General features: G+C 42.5%; 1 protein-coding gene across 3 annotated transcripts in view; it reads left to right on the top strand.

The window, feature by feature from the left end:
* The window catches only part of ARHGEF25 (Rho guanine nucleotide exchange factor 25), a 294,535-nt gene that overhangs the window by 256,939 nt on the left and 11,984 nt on the right, over positions 1–25,612 (top strand). For all 3 annotated transcript variants that reach the window (XM_066584414.1, XM_066584413.1, XM_066584415.1), the window contains 9 exons: positions 6,477–6,543; positions 10,278–10,381; positions 11,819–11,888; positions 13,264–13,353; positions 15,523–15,615; positions 19,272–19,322; positions 20,903–20,980; positions 21,111–21,302; positions 24,431–24,611. In XM_066584414.1, the coding sequence (XP_066440511.1) occupies positions 6,477–6,543; positions 10,278–10,381; positions 11,819–11,888; positions 13,264–13,353; positions 15,523–15,615; positions 19,272–19,322; positions 20,903–20,980; positions 21,111–21,302; positions 24,431–24,611 (926 nt within the window). The remainder of the gene's footprint in view (positions 1–6,476; positions 6,544–10,277; positions 10,382–11,818; positions 11,889–13,263; positions 13,354–15,522; positions 15,616–19,271; positions 19,323–20,902; positions 20,981–21,110; positions 21,303–24,430; positions 24,612–25,612) is intronic.

The raw sequence follows: 25,612 nt of genomic DNA, 5'->3' as shown, positions 1-25,612 counted from the left end.
GCAACAAAACTGTTGGATCTGCTTGTGCTTGTTGACGGATCAAACAATCCTCTCTACTAGTGGTCTGTTAGGAGCATGTTCATCGTGTGCATGCCCTTATGTAACCACCACTCCTAACACCTCCCAACAGCTTAGTCAGAATAGTCTGCTTCTCTCATTCCGATGATGCCCCCCTCTCAAAGTCTGTTAACTGGGCAAAATATCTTCAACTGTTTTGTAGAGGTGTTTAGAAGTCAACGATCGCTCAACAAGAGGTACACTCAGCAAAAGTAGTCTCTGAGAGCTTTTTAACAAGGCAATGGGGGAAGCAATTTTATGGTCTCTGGAGGCAGGATCCAGTGTCCAATCAGACCTCAGCAATAATCATTTACATATCTGCCGGATACATAACTGCAGCCAAAGTTTTGCAGCAATCCAACATTTCTATCTGGGTGCATTATTTTTTGTCGATGAGTATTTATGTATGGAGGGAAATGCTGGTCTGATAATTGACTGAGGAAGATAAACACAGACAGCATTTCCCTACTACCCGGCAATGGGCTCCAGGGGACGTGAGCAGTCAGTGGCACTTTCCTCACTTGCCACCTTCAGGCTGTGATTGGGAGTATGCTTAGAGCCTGTCTGCAGTGATTACTGAGCCGGTCTGTATAATGGGTGGTGTCGCTGCAGCCAGACGTCCCTCATTACTTCTGCAAGTGATGACATCCATGTCCCAGCTCTATTTTAGGAACAAGACAGCGTGATTCTCTAGATTGCCGGTATCGACGAGTGGCCTTCCCCATTTGTTCATTTTTATATACACATACCTACTTATAGGAACTTTATATATAGCAGAGCTGATTATGTCAGTGCTGGGGTTGGGATTTAACAAAAGCCCACTGTGATATGTTATCTGCGGTTTACCTTTTGATTGCAAGTAACCATACTTGGCTGAGCTACTACTCTGCAAATAACACAGTTACATGCCAAACTCAGAGCTGCTATGTATCCGATTCCTGTAAAGTCAGAGCAGTTCTAGGAATATTGTGCTGACATGTCGATATGGAAGTTGTAGGAATCTCTAGCAGAACATTTAGACCCAACCAAACTGACAGACATTAGCCTTTAGCGGTATAACAGCCTTCCCATCACAGCCTATTTTAATGGCAATTTTTTTTTATCCCTACTCCCAAGAGTTATAATTTTTTTTACCATTGACATGGCTATATCATTGTTCCTTTTCGCCCAATAAAGGTGCCTATCCACTAGTGATATATTTCTTTGCGATGCGAGAGCAAGTGCCTCGCAGCACAGAGAAAGCTCTGCGATATCGCTCAGCGCCAGACCCATTGAAAACATAGGGAGTACATCGCGGACTTCTGCCACGGCTGTGATAGCGGTGGCAGAAGTCCATGATGCTATCCCATTGAATAATGAATGGCTGAGCACTGCCTGTGATTGGCTGAGAGCTGTGACCAGTCACAGGCAGCGCTCAACTGTCTTTCAATGGCTGAGCGCTGCCTGTAATTGACTGAGCACTCAGCCAATCAGACCAGTGCTTTCTGGTGGCGGGGATTTTTCAATCTCTGGTCTGCAGAAGACAACTGCCGGGGCCAAAAAGAAGAGCCGGGCGGCTCTTCTAGGTGAGTATAATTTTTTTTTTTTTACAGCTAGGGATGATTTTCAGGGAAGGGCTTATATTTCAAGCCCTTCGCCAAATATCATCGCTGCGGGGGTTGCCTGCAACCCACTGCTTTCAATGGGGCCACAGCAGTGCCGACCCCACTGAAAGAAATGGGATAGCATCACGGACTTCTGCCACAGCAGTGGCAGAGGATTCCTTCATCCCCCTGGTCCCTGCAGGGATGAAGGAATACTCTGCCACAGCTGTCATAGCTTCTGGCAGAAGTCCGCGATGTACTCCCTATGTTTTCAATGGGGCTGGCACTGCTGCCGCCGGCCCCATTGAAAACACTGAGCAATATCGCAGATTTTTTCTTTACTGTGTGAGGCTTGAGAGTAAAAATCGCAAATGAGTATGAAACCATTGAAAATCATTTGGTTTCATAATCATGTGTTTTCACTCGCTCTCGCATCTCAAGAAAATATATCACTAGTGGGTAGCCACTAGAAATAAGCGAGCACGCTCGTTTAAGGCTGATGCTCGATCCAGCATCTGTCTTGTCGAGTAACTGATTACTCGACCGAGCACCATGCAGGGGGCAGCGGGGGAGGGGATAGAGAGATCTCTCTCACTCTCCCCACCCCGCCCCACGCCGCCCCCGCATGGTGCTCGGTCGAGTAATCAGTTACTCGACAAGACCGATGCTGGATCGAACATCAGCCTTAAACGAGCGTGCTCGCTCATCTCTAGTAGCCACCCTAAGTAGTATGTTTTAATGACACTATTTAATATGTATAACATACTGTACAATGATTTTAAAAACTTTTAAACACTTTTTTGGGGGGGGTGGAATAGTAAAGAGCAGCAGTTGTACATTTTGGTGGGATTTTTATCTTTAGTTTACTTTTTGTAGTGTTAATGACATTCTAACTTTATACATTTGGTATTTCTATTAGCATACCAATCCAAAGAATATAGGTTTTGTAATGTTCTGCTGCTTTTGCAAAATAGAAAACTTTTAAAGAATTGTTTAGTTTCTTCATATGGAGAGATTCTCGTGATTTTTTTAATCATTTTTAGTTCCATCATTTGAGAGGTCAGGTGACTAAAAATAGCTGTTCTGGCATTTTTTTTTTCATAATGTTCACCATGCTGCATAAATACTATAATATTTTAATAGTTTGAATTGTTGCGGACGTGGCGATACTAATTCTGTTTACTTTTTCATTCTTTGATTTTTAATTGATTGATTCTGTATTAGGATTTTAATGTTCATTTTTATATTTTTTTAGTACTTTTGACCATTTTATTAATGTTTTCTTTACATTTGCTTAGTCACACTAGGCGGGCATTACCATTCAATCACTTGTATAATACTGTACACTGCAGTATTACAGTATTGCAGTGTGTGCCTGTCAACGTTATCCTAGTTATCACTTATTCACAGGGTCTAATAGGAGTACTAAGATGAAAGACCTGGGGGCCTTGGTTAGACCCTCGGGCTGCCATAACAACCCATTAGCATCCGATGATTGTGATGTGAGGGCACTGATTGGGATGTCAGTTCTTCTACTAAAACCCTTAGATGCCGCGGTCACCGTTGCAGCAGTGTGTCAGATATCATATACAGCTATCGTCCGCTGAGTATGGCTTGTGCTCAGCTCTGTGATAGCCAACATAAACATGCAGCAGAAGTCAGGAAGACATCTATAAGTTACTCATAAAGGGTTCTAACAGCAGGTTTACAGATCGCCCTCCGTAAAGGCCCTGAACCAGAAGTTATCGATACTGAACACCAATGTAGCCTTTTGTAAAAAGACATGCAGACAATGCTTCAGTGTTGACTAACATGTTTCACAAAGTGTTGCCAATCTCTCTTGTGGAACCACCAAAGCGTCTTTCTGAGGAGCATTGCAAAGGTACCATTCAGCAGTGCAGATACATTAGAACAGGGGCGTAACTATAGAGGATGCAGGGGATGCGGTTGCACCCGGGCCCAGGAGCCTTGGGGGGCCCATAAGGCCTCTCTTCTCCATATAGGGAACCCAGTACTATAAGTAAAGCATTATAGTTGGGGGCCTATTAAAAGTTTTGCATTGGGGCCCAGAAGCTTCAAGTTACGCCTCTGCATTAGAATATAGTCGAAATGCAACATGAGGTCCCCAATGCCACCTGTGGCTGATACTTTACTTACTTACTTTGTTACATAGTATCCCTTGACAATATTGGATACAGTGTGCTCTGTATCTTCTCATCTCCCACTGAGTATGATGTAACTGGCCGGCTAAAATAGGTTTATTAAAATCTAATAACGCACGGTCAGTATATCCGCAGAGACAGGGGCCTGTTACTTGAATCTAGATTTGCATTATTCGGTAATGTTCATTATCTATAGACTTGCTGGTTCAGTTGCTGCTGCAGCACAGTCAGCAAGTGAGGTGGCAGCATTTGTGGACGGTCTGTTCTTTTTGTGCCTCCTACCTATGATACCACAGATGTGCCATTGCTTCCAAACAGATGTGGGAAAATGTTTTGTCTATGACAAGTTGTAATAGTCTTCTAAAGCAGGGCTTCTCAGTCCTTTTTTTCTACTGGGGCATAAAATAAAAATCCCTTTAAGGTGCTAGGCATCAGATAAAGTACACAAGGATAATAGGGTAAGCACCCACTGATCCAATCCAATGAAACAGTGAACCCAACCACAAAATTTGCTCCACCTCTATCCGCGACTCCATCACAATGGTCAAAATAAATGCATTAGTATAAAGGGAGAAAAACAGACATGGCACTCAGGAATGGACCTCCGAGGTGATGTAGATGGTCAGGAATTGTTGGTCATTTACTATTAAACATGAGCACTTACTCAGAGGCAGAGAGGCGGAGAAAACCTCTCACAATCCTGCACCCCCAGGCCGTCCAAGAGACCTCAGAATCAGCAGAGGATAATGGAAGCTTCGAATCCAAGTGCCAGAACTGTGTGAGAATGGCCTAAGAGTGCATACACTATGGTAACAAAAGTATTGGGGCAACCACCAATCCTGTGCTGTCAGGCAAAAGGAATATGCATATTAGATGTGTGAGCAATAGGTATAAAGGAGGATATCACACAGACGTATCCCATTATGAAACCAGCATATTGCCACAGAGTATAGAGTTGACGGACCTCCAAAGTGTATGGTGACGAGATGTCACCTGAGCAACCAATCAGTACGGGACATCGGACCACTTTTGGACCTTCCAAAGTCCACTGTTGGCAATGTAATTCGGAAATGGAAAACATCTGGTGTGTGCAGTGCATCCACTTTCGGGAGGACCTCAGTTACCCCATAACCATTCATAGTGAACTGCATGCGAAGAGTTACCATGGATGAATGGCTGCACACAGGCCCAACATCACAGCAGTGAATGCACTGAGGCGCTTGAGATGGTGTTTGGAGTGTCTTTCTTGGAATTTAAATGAGTGAAAGCAAGTGTTGTGGACATATGAAACATGGTATACCATCTTCCACACTTGGGTGTTGCGGTTGCCTGGAGAGCATTTTCTACCCATCATCTAAACAGTGAATTTTGGAGGAGGTTCTGTTATGATGTGGGGATGTTTCTGTAGTGAAGTCCATCTTCAACGCCAATTGGTACAGAGACATTATTGACAATGTGGCATTACTTATCCTGTTTCAATACTTTGCTGCAGCTCCATGTCTCTACCAACATGACCGAGCACCATGTCCTACAGCTCGCACTATTGAGTCTTGGTTTGAGGAGCAGAACATCAGCAAATTTCCTTGGCCAACCCAAAGTCTAGATCTTAATTCCATCAAGCATCTTTAGGATGAACTAGAACGCCCAACACGTCCATCATTCCTTGCATCACTATCTGAAGCTATCCTCAAGGTATAGAGGTAAATCCCTCCATACATCTATCAAAGTTTGGTGGAAAAAGCATGCCTAGGAGGGATACTGCAGTCATTGAGAGAAAAGGCAGCCAACGCTATATTTAAAAATGTGAAGAAAATCAAATTTCATCACCTTCTGTGTCTCCCAATGCTTTTGTCAACATAGTGCATACATTAAAAATGCAGAGATTTTTTTTTTTGCAATGCATTTTTAATGTATACAGCATGTTCTCCCGAGGAAGGGGAATAGGTCTATTATTTATGAGTAAATGCACATTTACTAGTGGATAGAGATGAGCGAGTATACTCGCTAAGGCACGTTACTCGAGTGAGTAGTGCCTTAGCAGAGTATCTCCCCGCTCGTCTCTAAAGATTCAGGGGGGGGGGGAGCGGTGGGGGAGAGCGGGGAGGAACGGAGGGGAGATCTCCCTCTCTTCCCCCCGCTCCCCGTCACAACTCACCTGTCACCCGCACCGGCCCCCGAATCTTTAGAGACAAGCGGGGAGATACTCAGCTAAGGCACTACTCGCTCGAGTAATGTGCCTTAGCGAGTATACTCACTCATCTCTACTAGTGGATTACCAACGATTCCTGACCATCTACATCACCTCCGAGGTCTGCTCCTGAGTGCCCTATCTGTTTTTCTCCCTTTATACCTATGTGTTTTTTTCTACTGGGTCCTCAATGGCCAGTAAATGATGGTTCCTGTCCCTCACTATTGATAAGAGTCCAAACTTTAACACATGAACATAGTAGAACATTACATTTATGGCTAAAATAGATTGCTTGAACATTTTGTTACATTTTCTCACTTCTGTCCAAACTTCTCTATCGCTACTATAAACCATTCATAAAGCCAACTGATAGTGATGATTGCCGATCCACAAGGTCATAAGATCACACCATTACATTTTGCACCTTCATGATGTGCTACTTTTCGGAAAGTTTAATAAACTTTCATTCTTCCTCCCTCATTGCAGGTATGTCCTAATGGAATTAATAGAAACTGAGAAAATGTATGTTGAAGACTTGGGCCAAATAGTAGAGGTAAGAATCAAGCAGAAAAGACTGCTATGATTGAGTCCTGATAACTGGTTATTATAAGCTTATTAAGTGTTTATATTGCTTTAGTTGGGCTGCCACCCAATATGAATAAATTCTCCGCACTTTGATAACTGCGGTGTATTATAATAGGAAATGGGTTGGATGGCAGCAGAATTTATTGAGATGTGAAACGAACCATTGCTGATGTGTGATGACTCTGAGATAACGATTAATTGAAGTTTTCAAGGACTTGTATATTTTGACAAAATGTGAATCCTTATTAATTATTTCAGCCATCTTTAAATGTGTCTCTACAGAGGGAACGTGCCGTCCCTTAGGGCTGCCTTCTGGGAAATGAATGATAATGGAACGTTCCTAATTATGATATTACTATGTTGGCCTCCGCTCAAATTTCAGTTTTTTCATATTCTCAGTACAAATAGATTAGAATTGAAAAAGCAATTTATTTTGGAGAACACATTGGCCCCTATTTATGAATACACGGCACCAATTCGTTTTAGAACTTGACAGGACCAGGCTGTTTTGTACCTGAAGGACCAGACACTTTTAAGGCCTCATGTCCACGGGCAAAATATGATTTAAGATCCGCAGCGGATCTCCCGCATGCGGATCCGCATCCCATAGGGATGCATTGACCACCCGCGGGTAGATAAATACCCGCGGATCGTCAATAAAAGGGATTTAAAAAAAAATGGAGCATGGAAAAATCCGGACCATGCTCCATTTTCGTGCGGGTCTCCCGCGGGGACGGCTCCCGCGGGCTTCTATTGAAGCCTATGGAAGCCGTCCGGATCCGCGGGAGACCTAAAATAGGAATTTAAAGTATTTACCATCCGGCGCGGGCGGGGAAGGTCAGCTGTTCCTCACGGCCGCATCTTCCTTGCTTCGGCTCGGCGGATGTGCCCGGCGCATGCGCGCGGCACGTCGGCGACGTGCCGCCGGCGTCAGGAATTCATCCGCCGGCCGAAAATGAAGATCCGGCCGTGAGGAACAGCTGATCTTCTCCGCCCGCGCCGGATGGTAAATACTTTTAAATTTCTATTTTCAGCGCTCATGTCCGCGGGGCAGGAGGGACCCGCTGCAGATTCTACATGTAGAATCTGCAGCGGATCTGATTTTCCCCGTGGACATGAGGCCTTAGGGATTTTACCCATGTGGCGGTTTTGCTGCCCTATTTTTTTTTCCTTTAGCTACCAAAATTATTTTTGCTGCATTTTTTTTTTGCGTGACATATAGGACAATTCTTTAAATATCTTTTTCACTAACTTTTTTTTTTTCTGATTTTTAGTTTTATTGGGGGTAGAAAGCTGAAAAAATGATTTTTTTTTTAACATTTATAGATATTTTTTTTTTAAATTAGTATATTTACACTAAAATAAAGTATGGAAACAGGTTCCTCATTTTGTTTCGGATGTTTTTATATATAATATGTATGGTTTTGGATTACAGGATGCATACGGCGATGGTTTTTGTTGGCGTCTGCTTTGGGTTATTTTCTTTCTTATGTATACATTGTTGTTTTTATTCTGTAATTTTTATTTACTTATTTATGTAATTATGTTTTTTACTATGTATGTCCCCCATAATGTCATGTAAGACCTCTGGGGGACATTCACGTTTTTTTTATTTGACATTTTTCCACTGTAGCTGGGGCATCCATAGGAGCCTCAGTTACAGGGAGAAACATCCCCTGTAGTGACATTAGTCACTGGCAGAGCTGATCAGGGTCTAGGACGAACCTGCAGCTCTGATGTAGCAGGCAATCCCAGCAGTCACATGACCCCCTGGCTCCCGTAGTGGAAGAAACACTTTTACTTTTTAGTACACAGTGCTCATTGAGCGATGTGTACTAAACAAAGGAGGAGGCAAAAAGGATTAAAACCCACCTTTCCCCCCTCCTCCGGGTTTTCAGCTGTGACTAACAGCTGACAACCTGTCCTGCTTCTGATTGATTTCAGAAGCAGGAGACTTTAATCCTCGCCGTAATTTTACATATGGCTGGACTTTAAGCCCCGGACCAGGCACTGTAAATTATGCTAGATTTGCAAATGTGTGAGCACAGACTCGTAAATTTTGCACAAATAACGCTGCATCAATAATAGGAAAGATGTGTCAAAAATGCCCCAATTTGTATTCCAAAATATGCCTTGCACCACCACTTATTTTCTGCTTTATATACCAATATAAAAATTTTAGCATGTGTGAGTGAGCCTTTACTTCTTGCCATTGGAAATGCATCAACTCATTATCCACATATTCTGCGCATATCGTTCTCTTCCCAGGGTATATGTGCCTTCTATCTTATACTTATGCAAAAAAGATGACTTTTATTATCCTGGTCATATAAGGTCTCTAATTTGACATTGACGTATGACGTCAGCAAGTTCATTGCAGCTTGAAAGGTTCAGTGTGAGGATACTTCGTTATTACCCCTTTACAAACGGGACAGAAGAGAAATAAACAGGCCCCAGCTGATACAACACAAGCAGGAAACGGGGCTGCTGGAGCCAATGTGAAGCAGGAACATGGAGGTCTTGGGTGCTTCGGCTTAAGCCCCCGGGGATGTGTGTAGCCTCGCGCTAGGACCGGAATATTTCTGCTCCTTTGTTCCTGAACCATGCACGGCACATCCAGGTCATTCATAATAGGAGACATTAGGTGACGGCTCTCCTGCACTGCAGTGCCAAGGTCACTTTATTGCTGAGAAATCATAATCCGTACTAGCAGGGACTAATAACATCATATTGTATTTTTGGCTTAGCATTAGACCGTTTCACTCTCCATATGTGTTATCTGTGCGCTCTTCACCACATGTAAAGTCCTCATCACACTACGGCAATGACTCAGAAAAGAGGTTTGCTGATACGGCTAAAATGACATAGTCCTCCTTATTTTTAATTAAAACATTGCAGTCCAATGTCTCAAAGGCAAAAAGTATAATGATGTATCCGATAAAAAGCCTGAAAAAATTCTCATTGTTCAGCACAAAAGACAGCCAAGCATCCTTAAACCCCTAATGGTGCTTCATGGGATCTTGTCTTTCCTCTGGTTGCAGATTAGTTTGTATTACAACTTATGCAGCTGTAGACCTTTAACCTCATATTGGCTGTAAGTAATAAGCAAACTTTTGAAAAGTTAAGTTTAGCCTGTTTGCTGAACTTTTCAAAATGTTTGGTTCGGTCTGAATTATCTCAAACCAATCCAGAAGGTCATCAAAACCCTTAAAACCGGTGTATAGGTTATGCAGAAGTGTTCAGGACTTGTGTTGAGTTGACTGAACCGGTATAGTTGTGTTTCAGGTAGAACTTTGCTAAAAGTTCGGTTCGGGTTCATGCTGAACCTAACATTAAGCAAAGTTCGACCCAAAACGGGGTTCTACCGGTTTGGTTCGCTTAAGACTATTGTCCGCTAGAGTTGTCCAAACTGGCCATACATGTTCCTTGACATCGGATAATGGACAAAAGATCTCTCACTAAACAATCATTTGTATTACAGTGGGCTACATCATACACAGTCAAGTAGTTGCGACTACTAGGCAAGAATTTTAGAAATGGCCAACTTCTTTCTAGGCTATTATGGCGTATCATTGGTTGGCTTAAAACCACTGTTTGAAAAATGTCATCTGATGAATGATCACTTTGATTGAAATTGTCTGTCTTGGTCAATTTTAGACTAATGTACATGCCAATTTTTATACCGTCACCTTATCTCCGCAGGGTTATATGGGGACCATGACTACTCAAGGAGTTCCTGAGGACATGAAGGGAAAAGACAAAATTGTATTTGGAAATATTCACCAGATATTTGACTGGCACAAAGAGTAAGTGGACTGAGCGGAATTACATAAAAAATGGAGACCGCAGGGGGCCTTGAATAATGGTACATGGGCCTTCTGGTTTCGAACACAGCCCCTCACTCATAGTTGTGTCCTTCACTGGTGTACCATTCATGGGTAATTCTGAAAAGTGGGAATCAGCAGCTGTATGCTATTAAACAGATTGTAGGAAGTGTTGTTACTTTCCATTTAGGGTGTTTATAAATCATGTATATTAAGCATGGCAAATATTGTGAATTTCCACAGGTTTGCAATTCTGTTTTGGATCATGCGGTTTTTACATGTGAAATACACTGAAATATTGGGGCAGATTTACTATTGAAAATTTGCCATTTTTCTGGTACAAATTGCATGCTTTGTACCACAGTTAGGGCTCAGTCACACGGACAACGATCCGCACGTATTTCCGGCAGAAAAACAGCTGCACTGCGTGTGGATGAAAATCCGCGTGACCAGCTCCATTGCTACCTACATGTTCTTTTTGTGTCAGGTACGGACGTCTGCGGTGCGGACGTTTTTCCACGCCGAAATACGCGCGGATCGTCGCCTGTGTGACTGAGCCCTTATAATGTGTTTTTGGACACAACTTCCAAAAAAGAGGTGTAACTTTGTGAAAAGGGGCATGACCTAATTGCAACATTGTGCTTCAAAGATTGCACCAAATTTGCACCAAAATTTAGAGTAAACTACACCATCGAAGGGTTGACATAAAGTTAGACTAGGCAATCTTTAAATATGTCAGATGTCTCCTCCAGCGGAGCCACTGTGACGGTCTGATCTAAATTTGTATGATACAACTTTTAGACAGGATTAGTAAATCTGCCCCCATGTATGCAACCAGTTCGAGCCAAGCTGCTGAAATCACACTGCTGTTCATGGGTGCACAACACACTACCACTCCGCAGCTGAGCCATGTATGGGCACACGTAGGCCTCGGCTGCCTGGAGCCTTTTTGTAGCTGTACCAATGAAAGGCATTTTCTGGGCAACAACTATTGATGACCTATCCACATATCATAGCCAGCATACGGGATGGGATTGGACGTGCCCCAGCTGGCTTCACTGCCATTCAAATCAATGGGAGCTGAAGCAGCTATTACACTTCCGGGAGTTTCGCCTTCGACACAAGGAACGGACGCAGAAGTGATTCAGCTTTGATTTCAATGGGAGTGAAGCCACGTAAGGCTCCCATTCCCTATGACGCACATCTGCCCCTCTGCACTAACAGCGGGCTAGGCAATTAGCTTTTCGTTGGGCATCCAGAGCGGCAGGTTCCTGATAATTCACTATTGATCACCTATCCTGAGGATACGTCATTGATAACTCCAAGTGTCATTGACACTGTGTTGTCTAGATCTGTTTTCATTCCCTACTTCTCTCTTATTAATTGTAACTTTTCTCTCCATGTATTGTTACTCTACAGCTATTTCCTAGGTGAACTTCAAAAGTGCCTTGAGGATCCAAATCTATTAGCACATCTCTTCATAAAGCATGTAAGTCCTCCTACTACTATTGTGTTTGTTAAAGGTCACAGGAAAGTTAAAAGGTTTTAATCAATACCTCTATTAGATCGAAGCTAAATGTGCAGAATGCCGTATCATAAAGCAGTCCGCTTTGTATAGTTGCTTCTTGCCTTCACCAAACATCAGCATGTGTTTTTCAGCTATACATTAGATATAATTATCCCTTAATAATTTAAAGGCGTTGTCCAAGACTTTTGCTATCGATGATCTATAGTTTATCGGCCTGGATTTGCCACTTGAGGTCCTGCTGATTTCCCAGCTTACTGTCAGTGTGGACAGTGCTGGAAGCAGATAGCACTTTCTGTAATGCAGCAGCCGGTTTAGTACTGCAGACACTGTATTGTACTCAATGGGAGCTGTGCCTGCAGTACCAGATTGAACCCCCATGATGTTGACAGCGCTATTTGCTGACAGCAGGCTGAGTGATGAGCAGACTCCTGAGTGTCAGACTCACACTGATCAACTGTTGATGACCTATTCTGAGGATATGTCCCCAATAGTAAACCTCCCAGACAACCCTTTTAATTGCAGTATTTTGGATATGAAAATAATGTGACCATATAACATGGGAACAAAGTTGGGTCTTTGGTTCCCCTGGGAGATAAGCTGCTGCCAGAGGTCTCTAGTAACAGCTTATCCTCCTGCTTGTACTATCCCAGCTGCAGGCAGATCGCACAGCTTGATCCAAGTTGTTTACTTTAATTCTATATATTTAAAGGCCTATTTAGACAAAACGATTATCGCTTGAAAGCCATCTTTTGAGCGATAATCGCTGTGTCCAAACTCCTGCCCATTGTGCACTTTTCGTGCACTATTCGTTCATCTCTGACTTCAAGCTAGCCTGAAGTCAACGATGAGCCTTATCAGCACCGCATGCTGAGTTCTCAGCGGGATAGCGCTGATAGTATTCTTTCAGTTAGTATCCCGCTGGGAGTTATCAGCGGGACACCACTGACACCTCTGAGAACAAAGCAACTGAATGCAGATAACAGCGCTCCTGCTGTCATCTGCATACAGCAGGAGCCTTCATTTACACGCTAATGAACTCTTAAGTAGCTAATTAGCTATTAAGAGTTTATGCAAAGCGATCGCTCAAAACTGCCATCTTTCAGTGTAAATGGGCCTTTATTCTATGCTTATCTTTCACTCTAATTTCGATGGGACTGTTGGTGGCTGTGCCATGTGCTGCAAAAGTCAGAGTCCACTGGAATGTATATAGTTTGCAAGTTTCAGTGATTCAGTAAACCAGTTGGCATCACAATACAGGCCTCCCCACAGAACAGTGTCGTACATTGTGGATGCATTACTTCATGAAATGATGATAATAGTAATTTTTTTCCTGTAGGAGCGCAGGCTGCACATGTATGTGGTATATTGCCAGAACAAGCCCAAGTCGGAGCACATTGTGTCAGAATACATTGATACCTACTTTGAGGTAAGGAGGAGTATTTCTGTGTTATGTATAAAGGGGTTGTACCGAAATATAAAGTTACCTGCTATAATATTAATATTAGACCGCCAACGTATACTGCAGCACTTCACAATTCAGAGGAAACATCCGCAGGATAGGTGTTAATGTCCACTGGGACCTCCACCGATCCTGAGAATGAGAGCCCCACATGAGTGACATATGCGCATCATGCCTCCATTCATTTCAATGACAGCACAGGAAATTGTCTAGTATGAGTGCTTGGCAATCCCCGATAAGGTTATTGAAAGCAATAGAGCGATGGTGCATATGTGCCATCACTGCTTCATTCATGTGGAGAACGTTAGGTCCCCTGTTGTCCCAGTGGTTTGGCTCCCGCCAATCATAAAGTTATCTTCTATCCTATGGATACGGAAAAATTGTATATTTTAGTATAAACCATTTAAAAACGGTTTCTGATTGAATTTAAAGCTTACTGGGACTTACCAGCTGCTGTGTGTATATGAGGTATATAACACTATTTCTGAGCATTCTATGACTTTTAGCCTGCATTTATCAACAGTGTTCCCCTGTGCGGGCTCACACAATCTGTAATTTTCAGCTCTTTCTGAGCTGATGGAAAGAGTTTGCGGCTCTAATGTATCCCATAGACTGCCCCTGGAGAATACAGCAGATTCTGCTCCTTGTCTGTAACACACATAAGTAAATAACATCAGCGTGGAGGACAGTGTAAAGCAATACTGAGCAGTGTAGATGTGATTCCAGTAGCTGTAAATCACTTTTGATTGGCAGCAGCCACGTCTGTGTGGGTCTCTCTCTCTTGTGCAGCAGTTTCCTCCCCCTAGCCCTTCCCCTCTCCATAGATTTCTGTGGACAGCATGTCCCACCACACTACTACTTTCTGTCATCTGTCTTGGTGTCTCTGTTACTAGAGACCTACTTAACATGACAACATGCAGTGGATAGTAGGTTAGAAAGAAGGGAGACACTAAAGCCCCATTTACACGCAAAAATGATCGCTCAAAATTCGTTCAACAGATAGGGAGAATGATAGTTTAATCGATCATTTTGCATAAGCTGCTAATGGGCGCTAATGCCCATTAGTAGCTTATTAGCGTCATTTGCATGTAAATGAGCCTACCTGAGCTGTATGCATAGAACAGCAGGTTGTCTGTTATCTGCATACAGCCCCTTTGTTCTGCCACAAGACTGCAGCTGAAAACAATGTAATCAGCGCTCCCGTGAAGAATCACGGCGTGTGGTCCCTGCTGTCAGCTGCCCAGACGAATGATGGATTTTAAACTCAACATAAAATCATCGTTCGGCTGAAAAGCAAAGATGGTGGCATTTACACGTAATGATTAATGCTCAAAAGACATCGTTTGAGCGAATTTTCAGCTAGTGTTCACATCGGCTGTCATATTAACACAAAATGTCTTAAAATGTGTTGGCCAGTTAAGTAAAGGGTTATTCTCAGAACAAGGTGATGGCATATAGCAGTGGGGGTCCTAACAATAGCAGTCAGCTTCTATGATGAGATTAACCCTCTATCATAAACTAGGCTTGAATTGGCTTATTTTTGCATTTCTGGACTAGTTTTTTGTACAATACTAAGGAAACAATGCTAGATCTCGGCAGAAGAGAGAAGTACACAGTTTACCCCACAGGAGCCAATTATTTTTTTTTTTCACAAAAAACGTTGAAGCAACAATAAAGTTGTTAAAGCAGGTGGAAGTAGAACAAAGTTAAACAAAGTTAAGAAAACTCGAAGTTTATGTACAGCTTTAGACCTCAAAAGCAATGTGTGTAAGAAATGGTAATTCTCTTGGTTCATCTTACAGAGAGGAACGTTCGGGTTTCCCTTACAAATGTGAGGGGACATGAGTGCCTCACAAGTCATCCTATAGCAGCACACACAGGATGTCTATGGGTCTAACTGTTAGACCCATAGACCATACATTGGTCCTCAGGCTAGTAAAGCCTAACAAGTGGACCATACTGTCTTGCCTATAGTTACAACGTTCCCCACTTTATACTTCAATTATTTCAGAAAAATGGGGTTTAACTCGTAACAAAATGTTTTCTATCGGGGTATGTGGATTTATTATATAGTTTCCATGTACAATATACCCATATTTCCCATTACATAATATGGTTTTACCCATCCTTCTGCAGGAATTGAGGCAACAGCTGTCACATCGCCTGCAACTCAATGACCTACTTATCAAACCCGTGCAGAGGATCATGAAGTACCAGCTGCTACTAAAGGTATGAGGCATATTAATCCCTCCCCAATTGTTCACATGGTGCAATTCACTTCATATTACAAATCAGATTATGCAATCAAGCGAACCTGTCATAATGAGTTACTGTTTGCACATTCCAATATGGCATATATTATTATTAGGAAGTTAAGTTGAAAAGTGTTCCTTTTTTTATCTGCTGCAATCTCCAATATAAAGTCTGCAGTACCGGAGGCAGAATGAAGGAATAACACACATCTATCACCGTTCTCCGTACAATGGGGCATACAATGAATACATTTCCATTGCTAGTAAAATATTGCTGGTTTGCTACAATTGAATTGATTTTTTTACATTGTATGGTTTCTGGAACTACAGTACTGGGCAAAAGTTTCAGGCAGGTGTGGGGAAAAATGCTGCAAAAGTAGGAATGCTGCCACAAATAGAAGTGCTAATAGTTTACATTTTGTTAATTGATCAAAATAAAGGGAATGAACAAAAAAGATTCAACTCAATATTTGGTGTGACCGCCCTTTACCTTCAAAACGGAATCAATTCGTCTAGGTACAATTGTACACAGTTTTTAAAGAAAACTCAGCAGGGAGGATGTTCTTGAAGAACTAAGCACAGATCTTCTGTAGGCTTGCTCAAATCCTTCTGTCTCCTCATGTAATCCCAGACAGACTGGATGATGATGAGATCAGGGCTCTGTGGGGCCGTATCAGCACTTCCAGGAGTTCTTGTTCTTCTTTACACTAAAGATAGTTCTTAATGACATTAGCTGGGTGTTTGGGGTTGTTGTGCTGCTGCAGAATAAATTTGGAGCCAATCAGACGCCTCCCTGATGTTACTACATGGTGGATAAGTATGTCCTTGTATTTCTCAGCATTGAGGACACCATTATTCCTGCCCAAATCCCCAAATCTTTTTCCTGAAATGCAGCCCCAAAATTCCAAGAAACCTCCCCATGCTTCACTGCTGCCTGCAGACACTCGTTATTGTAGCGTTCTCCACCATGCTTCACTGCTGCCTGCAGACATTCATTATTGTACCGCTCTCCATCATGCTTCACTGCTGCCTGCAAACACTCATTATTGTACCGCTCTCCACCATGCTTCACTGCTGCTTGCAGACACTCATTATTGTACTGCTCTCCACCATGCTTCACTGCTGCCTGCAGACATTCATTATTGTACCACTCTCTACCATGCTTCACTGCTGCCTGCAGACACATTATTGTACCACTCTCCACCATGCTTCATTGCTGCCTGCAGACACTCATTATTGTACCTCTATCCATCATGCTTCACTGCTGCCTGCAGACATTCATTATTGTACCGCTCTCCACCATGCTTCACTGCTGCCTGCAGACACTCATTATTGTACCGCTCTCCATGATGCTTCACTGCTGCCTGCAGATACTCCTTATTGTACCGCTCTTCAGACATTCGGTGATCGTTATCACCTATTTGATGGTATTGGTTAATCATACACCTAATTATAATCCTACAAAGTTCCTGACTTTGTACAATTGTGCCTAGAAGAACTGATGCTGTTTTGAAGGCAAAGAATGGTCACACCAAATATTGATTTGATATAGATGTTAATTCACTTTGCATAATAGTTTATAAAATAAACTATTTTGAAAGCATTCTTTCTTTGCAGCATTTTTTCCACACCTGCCTAAAACGTTCGCACAGCACTGTATTTAGAGGGAACCGGCCACCAGTTTTTCGTCCAATAAACTAATAGCAGCGCTACGATTGTGTAGTAACCAACATTCCAACACAGCTTGCTTCAGCAACGCTGATAAAAGCATACCTGAATATAATTGAAAATCTCCCACGTTGCATTTACAGGGAGGTGGACATGCCGGACTGGTTCTGCTAGCTGCTTGTTCTTCACCCAGGTTCACCCCGTTAGCCCCCTCTAACGTGGATGACGTAGTAGACATCCATGCTGCACTCTGAAGTCTTGCGCTGTGGCAGGCAGTCTGCAACTGGCGCATGCGCACATAAACTCTCCCTTTTGCGGCCAGGATCGAGGAGCTTAATGTCATATCATAAGATAGCAATAACCCTTTTAGGTAACCGTTCTGGGAAAAGTCCCTAGAACTAATTCCGTAGAAAATTGTGTTCGCTAACATTACTGTAACATGAAAAGCAAATTCTGGTAAGAACACAATAAAATAAAAAAGATGATATTATTCAATGACTTTGAAAACAAAAAAAAGCATAAAATGTAGTAGCGGTTATTAAAGAGTTGCCAGTTATTCATAGGCTTCCCTGCAATGTCACCACAGGGAAATACTGTAAAACATTACCCAGTTCCCATGGAAATCAATGCAGATTGTTTATGGGCCTCCAGAGAGAGATGCTGTGCTCTAGTTAATGGATGGGGGTCTCACATGAGCGGCTCCCCCTATTAATTCATAATGCACTAATTGGGCATTCAAAATAAATGTTGTAGAGCGGGCGACCTGTCAGAAATGGGCCTTAGCTTCACGGAATATCCTGTACAGGTAATAATAGTATCCGTATACGATCAGTAATGAAATGCTTTTGTCGTACTTCGTGACAATTATTGGTCACATATTCGTGTTTTCACTATAGGAACTATAAGAATGTAAAATGAAAGTCTCCACTGCACACTTATGTATCACATTTAGTTCTATATCTCATGTACGAATGCAATTGTTTGTTTTTCTCATTTTTGCAAGTAAAATTGAAGATTATCTTCTTAAAACATTAAAAAAGCCATCTTTTGAGCGATAATCGTTGTGTGCATAAATGTGCCCATCTTTCACTTTTCTGCCGAACGATGAATTTCAGTTCTGCATGAAATCCATCATTCCGCAGAATAGCTGATAAGCAGGACCTCACGCTGTGCTCTGCCCAGGGCCCGCTGATAACAGGTGATTACATTGTGTCAGCTGTCAACCCAGTGGCAGATCAAAGGGAATGTAATCAGGGAACAGCGGGTGGTCTGTTCCCTGAATACAGCTCCCAGGGGCTGACATGCTACAAATTGGTACTAATAGGCATTAGTGCCAATTGGTAGGTTATGCAAAATGAACGCTCAAAAGCCATCTTTTGAGCGATCTTCTTTGTGGTGTAAATGCACCTTTAATCTAAGCTACTATTTCTCCTCTACAGAATTACATATAATTACAGTTGTTTTCTGGGAAAAAAGTTTGGATGACTTGTCATCAATAGTTAATCGCCAGGGACTTATCGCTCAGGATCCACATGGTTGAGCTGATCACCCGGCCCACTGTCAGTGCTACAGGGCCAGATGTCGCCATAGGCATGGGAGCGGAAGTGCTACAGATGACATCATTTCCATTGAAATCAATGGGAGCTAAAGCAGTTAATACACTTCAGTGTCCAACCCGGGTGTTTAAGGCAGAATTGCCGGAACTGTAATAGCTGGATTCAGCTGCCATTGATTTCAGACAGCTAAGGCACTTCCGCTCCTGTCCACTATGATGACGTCCAGCCCTGCTGCACTGACAGCGGGCCAGCCGATCAGCTCAGGATAGGAATAAGAGTCATGTGACTATCCTGGGTGGGGCTAAGTCATTATGTTCATTAAAAAAAAGGTGGTGATACAGCTTTTACTAGAGGTGAATAAAGATAAAAATGGAAACCTAAAACAAATGCATATTTATTCCCAAACTAGGACTTCCTCAAGTATTCCAGCAAAGCTGGTCAAGATACAACAGAACTGGAGGTTGGTGATGACTTCTTTCTGGGGATTTGTTGCTGAACATGTTTACTGCACATCGCTAGATGTTCATACAGTAATTAACAGTTATTTCATCTGCTAGAAGCTGGATTGTAATTAACCCTTTCCCAACTTCCACTGTATATGTATAACAGACAGCAGGAGGTATTGTATGGAGCAGACACAATACACTGCAGTACAGGAGCATTGCAGTGCATTGTACAAACAATCAAGTGATTACATGATTAAGTCCTTTTGTGGGGCTGAGAAAATATAAAAAATATGTATTAAAAAGCATATTTATTGCAACTCCTTCCCCCATTTTTCACCTAGAAAATATAAACAATAAAAAATAATTGGTACTGCTGTGTCTGTGAAGTGAAACCATAAAAACTTGTTATTTATCCTAAACGATGAACAGCATAAAAAAATGATGATAATGCTAGCATTGAGTACTGCGTCGTACCTGTGAAATTCCGCTGCGTACTATTATGTCTTCTAATGTATGGTGACCCTGCAATTTTGGAGAGCGCAGAGGTCCGTCTGACACTTAACAGCCACATCTTCAATAACTAAGCAGCAATCTGGACATATTTGAGCACCCGCTTAGTAAGCATAGCGTTCCCCGCTGTAGTTAGTTATTGCAGTGGGTTGTTCTGACCTCTAGATATATGCTGATTACTTAAAAGAAATGTATAATGTCACCCTATAATATGCAGTTCCATTTTTTTCTATAAAAGTACAGTATAAATGGACTTCACCTAGTGGTGCCTAAGGGTACTGCAGATTTGTTTTCCTTTGTACCTTTTGGATTGGGTAGTGAGAGTCCGGTCATTTGTAATCTGAGATGTGCTTGTCTAAGAAAAATAAACTTATCTAGGATGACAAGACGGACTTCCTTTTTTTTTTTTGCTCATCGGATAACATTGGATGTTGGATCTCAGAAAAAAAGTATTTACTTTTGTAGAGTGGTATTGTTTGCCTTGTGATAAGTTGGTGTCGAGTATTCTCAATGATCTCCCTGCACCTGGTTGCATAGATATGGACATGTTAACACAGGGGATCTGGTCAAAAAACTTAAAATAAGCTGAGACCTCTTTCGGAGGTTGGCATCTCTGCCATTGTATCACTGCTCATACGTATTCCAGTGTGTTCTTCCTCGCACAAGCTTTCATTATTAATATTTTTGACCTAACACTACATGATAGCACTCATGTTCCGTGCCATATGAAAAAAATAGCATCTTCAAATATGGTACTTTGGCAGGTAAGCCTACTGTTGGCATCTCTCCTGCTTATTTTTGTCACAAAAAGTTGACAATGATCGGCTGAAAATGGGCTAAATTCATTTTTTTTTGGCCACCCCAAATTTCTGTTTTATGGTCAGCTACAGGTAGCAATATACAACCAATGCCCAAAATATCCAGCCTGTCAAATATATTTTTGCAGCTACACGATGGCCATCCGAATTGGCAACATGTCATAATATCCTTAAATAGTTGACATTGCTTGGAATGAATGCCTTGATGAGGAATATGTACCCTTTTCTTACAACTGTATCTTGTTTCCATCTTTTCTGTATTGCAGAAAGCTGTGGAAGTGATGTGTTTTGTCCCTAAAAGATGCAATGACATGATGAACCTTGGACGGCTGCAAGGGTTTGAGGTATGGCTTCTTCTATATGGCAGCAGATACGAACAGACTTGGATCTTGCTTGTTTGATTTTCTTTTTTATCTGCTCTTTTGAGTGTATTAATACTTATTATCTCACTACTGATCATTCTCCATACTTCAGGGGAAAATCACAGCTCAGGGGAAGCTTCTCCAACAAGACACATTCATGGTAACAGAGCCAGAATGCGGTTTTCTGACAAGAGGAAAGGAGCGGAGAGTGTTCCTCTTTGAGCAGCTCGTCATCTTTAGTGAACCCATTGACAAGAAGAAGGGTTTTTCATTGCCGGGGTACATCTTCAAGAACAGCATCAAGGTAACTATCCAGCATTGCTAGATGATTTTTGCTCTTAAAGGGGTTGTACCAAGTTGTAATCTTATTCCCCATCCACAGGATAAGGAATATTTGTTTGATCAATGGGGGATCCAACAGTTGAGACCCATAATGCACTGTTTGAATGGAGTAGCAGTTGAGTGTGTGCTTGCAACTCCATTCATATCTATGGAAGTGGCAGAGATGGCCAAGTACAGTGCTCGATTATATCTGGCGAACTGCCAGACCCCCACCTATCAGACTCTTATCGGATAAGGACCCTTTTACATGGGTCGAATTGGCAGGCGCAGATGCCCAACAAGTAACATAGTATGTTAGGCTGAAGGGATACAATGTCCATCTAGTTCAACCAGTGTCCACCCCGCTTGTTGATCCAGAGGAAGGCAAAAAAAACAATGAGGCAAAAGCCAATTATCCCCCTTGGGGGTAAACATTCCTTCCCGACTCCATAATGGCAGTCAGAATAATCTTGAAAAGCCAAACAAGAAGCAAATAAATTCTCTTTTGCCATTTAGGTGGGTCATGCATTTCTAATGAATGATAATCGCTCAGATTCACACTGGATGCGGGAATCTGAACACTTTATCCGTCCGTGTAAAAGGGCCCTAAGCTTGAAATGTAGTAAACCACTTCAATCTCTCAATTTTGCTGTAGAAACTAAGGTCATGACCTCTATGCTCATCGATAAGTGGCATATTAAACCTTTCCAATCCACTGTCTGACGTCTGAAGACATTATGATTTAAGGCTGTACAGCTCCGATGTTGGAAGACATCCGTCGGGGTTCTCTGACTGTATATTGCCAGTCTCTCTGCTGTTGGAGCCTATCCAACATGTCACCTCATGCAATACTGGCTTTAGCCAGCAGATAGCGCCGTTGTATAATGGCAGAAAAAGAGTAAACCCCCTAGGAAAACCAGGATACAAATTGGATTGGAAAGGGTTAATAGTTTTTCAATAATACCACTTACATTATATTCTTTCCTTATCTTCTGAGGATTATTGAACCTAGTGTTTATGGATATAGTATTCCTAACCTTTCCCACTGAGACTGGAGAGAATCTAATTCATTCTAGAAATCAATCCTAATCTGACTTTTGACATCATATAGCGAAACATCCAAATATCAGATCAATCTTGTTTATGAACTTTCAGAACTATGGATTGTTTAAACTCTTTTGATGGAGACAGAGATTTTATTCATTGGAAGCCTCTAGAAATAAAATGACTTTTTTTAGAGCCCTGACATACTCTGCAGCACTTTACAAGCCAGGGGGTACATGAACAGGCAAAATATACAGCAGTCAACTAAGAAACCACTTGAACAGTAGGTGTGAGGCTCCTGCTCACCAGAGCTTACAGGCTAGGAGGAATAAGGAGTGAGGGCTTAAGCAGATGGGCGCATGCACTAATTCGCTCGCCGCTATTGCGCGCAAGTTTGAAAAAAAACTAACTTAAAGATAGGTCCTTCCTTATATTGCGCATAGAAAACTACCTGTGGAAAGATAGGGCAAGTCCTATCTTTTTTGGCACGTAGTATTAACGTGCAAGAATCCTGGTTAGTGAAAACAAAAGCATTGAAATCAATGGTTTCATTTCGTCCCGTTATGCGGCCGTGATTTTCTTGGCTCCATAATGGGACAAAAACACGCCCATCTGTTTAACCTTTTCCAATCCAATTTGTATCCCGGTTTTCTTAGGGGGCTTACTCTTTTTCTGCCATTATACAACAGCGCTATCTGCTGGCTAAAGCCAGTACTGTATGAGGTGACACGTTGGATAGGCTCTGACAGCAGAGAGGCTGGCAATATACAGTAAGAGAACCTCAACCGACGTCTTCCAACATCGGAGCTGTACAGCCTTAAATCATAATGTCTTCAGAGGTCAGACAGTGGATTAGAAAGGGTTAAGCCCTGATGCAAAACAATGGCACATTCGCTTCTGCTTCTTGTACATATTGGACAAATGCCCATTGACCCTGATGATTTTGATTGGATTGGCTGACTATTTTAGGGTACTTTTAGATGAGCCGACCGTCAGCCAAAAAATTGCTCAGCCTGGCTATTTTGACTGATAGTTGTCCCGACGGGGTACTGAAGAGAGAAATAGCGTAGTAGCTGCCAGTCACTTCGTTTCAAGTAAAGCAATTAGTCGGCAACTTCTTGCTCATTGTAAATGACTACCTGTTCACTGTGAATGGAGACGGGCGGCCAGGAGAGATCTCCGGTGTGCTTCGCCTCTGTTCACTGAATGACTATCGCTCCTATGTGAAAGCGCAGGAATGATGGTCATTGGGACTAAGCGCCCGGCAGTCTTCCTGTATACAAGTACCCTACACAGTGCAGGGCCATTGGGTGAAGAAGTATGGAGCATGTTAGATGCCACTATGCTTGCTCAAAAACGCATGCAAATATGTTCTTCTAAAGCCGCCCTAAGGCACAGTCACACTCATTTTAGGCACCATCTGGACTGAGCATTAATTATGATCAGTTTGCTGCCAATTGGGCATTTTGTGTTTTTCCTAATGTTTTTTGGGTCAGAGGTTTCAGCACAGCTTATTGTACAACCGCATTACCTTGATTGCAGTTGTATGCCCCATAGTAAACTAGTAGCAATATCCACTGATGTGGAAAGAATGAGCTGTAATCTTTATTGGCCGAGCCACATGTGGAGCACTCCAGTGTATTGTGGTCCATGAAATGTGTTAAGTGCTCTGACGAAATTCCAACTTCATCATTAAAGTAGATAAATAATTTACATGATGTGAAGGCAATGTTCACGTTATTTGACATTACTTTACAAAGTTGCACTTAAGAAGAACTCTCTGCTCTGTTCCGGATCTGCGAAGGAACCTCCGACTAGAGGTTCAACGTAGATGTTAAGGCCACCCTTAAATTACATTGGTTTCGTAAAGTCTTATATGCAATTTGCTCAACCTTCTGCTTCTTTCATCACAACTTGGCACTGAGCAGGTACAGTAAAGGGAAAAATAAAATTGCTGTTTAGAGTCATTACTATGTTTTCCTTTTACCTGTATTGATATAATTACCTTTGGGTGACAGACTTGGTGAACAGTATTTTAATATCATGTATTTTGCCACTGTGTTTTAGATCAGCTGTCTAGGCATTGAAGAATCTGTGGATAACGACCCCTATAAATTTGCACTGACATCACGAGGTACAGATCGCAGCTTGATGCGTTACATAATGCAAGCCTCTTCCCTTGACATTCGAATGGCCTGGGTTCGAGACATTGGGCAGATACTGGAGAGCCAACGTAACTTTCTTAATGGTGAGTAACTGCTATGCTGAGGATGTCCTTCAATTTTACACTGAAATACAGTGCAAGTGTAAGGCCTCATGTCCATGGGGAAAATCAGGCCCGCTACGGATTCTCCATGGAGAATCCGTAGCGGGTCCCTCCTGCCCCGCAGACATGAGCGCTTAAAATAAGAATAAACTCACCTCTCGCACGCTCCGGATCTTCCCTTCGCCGCGGCTTCATCTTCTCTCCGTCGCGGCCGAATCTTTTTTCTTCGGCCCGGCGGATGCGCAGGGCACGTCGGTTGCGTGCCGCGCGCATGTGCCGGCCCGAAGAAAAAAAAGATCCGGCCGCGACAGAGAGAAGATGAAGCCGCGGCGAAGGGAAGATCCGGAGCAGGTGAGTATATTCTTATTTTAGGTCTCCCGCGGATCCAGACGGCTTCCATAGGCTTCAATAGAAGCCCGCGGGAGACCCGCACGAAAATGGAGCATGGTCCAGATTTTTTCATGCTCCATTTTTTTTTAAATCCCTTTTATTGACCATCCGCGGGTATTTATCTACCCGCGGGTGGTCAATGCATCCCTATGGGATGCGGATCCGCGGGCAGGAGAAGAGTTAAAATCCGCTGCGGATTTTAATTCTTCTTTTGCCCGTGGACGTGAGGCCTAAGACATATGTATCTCCTTAAAGGGGGACTAATTTTTCAGACAACTTACACCCTTCTACGAGCTTTTGTTAGTTTTATCATTTCTGTAATATACTTGCATTAAAACTGTTGGTATTTTACCATTGTAAATCATGTTTCAAGTAGCTGCAACTTGGGGTCTTCCTTCCAGCTTTTCTGCAATCCATTCTGTGTCATTAGGTACAGAGCTTCCTTAGTGACAAGGACACAGGGACATTTCCATAGCAACAGGAGATGGGGCTATCCTCACAGGCAGACCCTCTGCACTTAGAGACTGCAGACTGACAGATCTGCAGACACTGTGATAATAATCTCTACAGTGTCTGCCTCTCCTGCTGTTACA

Source organism: Eleutherodactylus coqui, chromosome 1, assembly GCF_035609145.1.
Source record: "Eleutherodactylus coqui strain aEleCoq1 chromosome 1, aEleCoq1.hap1, whole genome shotgun sequence".
Classification (NCBI taxonomy): domain Eukaryota; kingdom Metazoa; phylum Chordata; class Amphibia; order Anura; family Eleutherodactylidae; genus Eleutherodactylus; species Eleutherodactylus coqui.
This window is presented reverse-complemented; position numbering and strand designations above follow the sequence as displayed.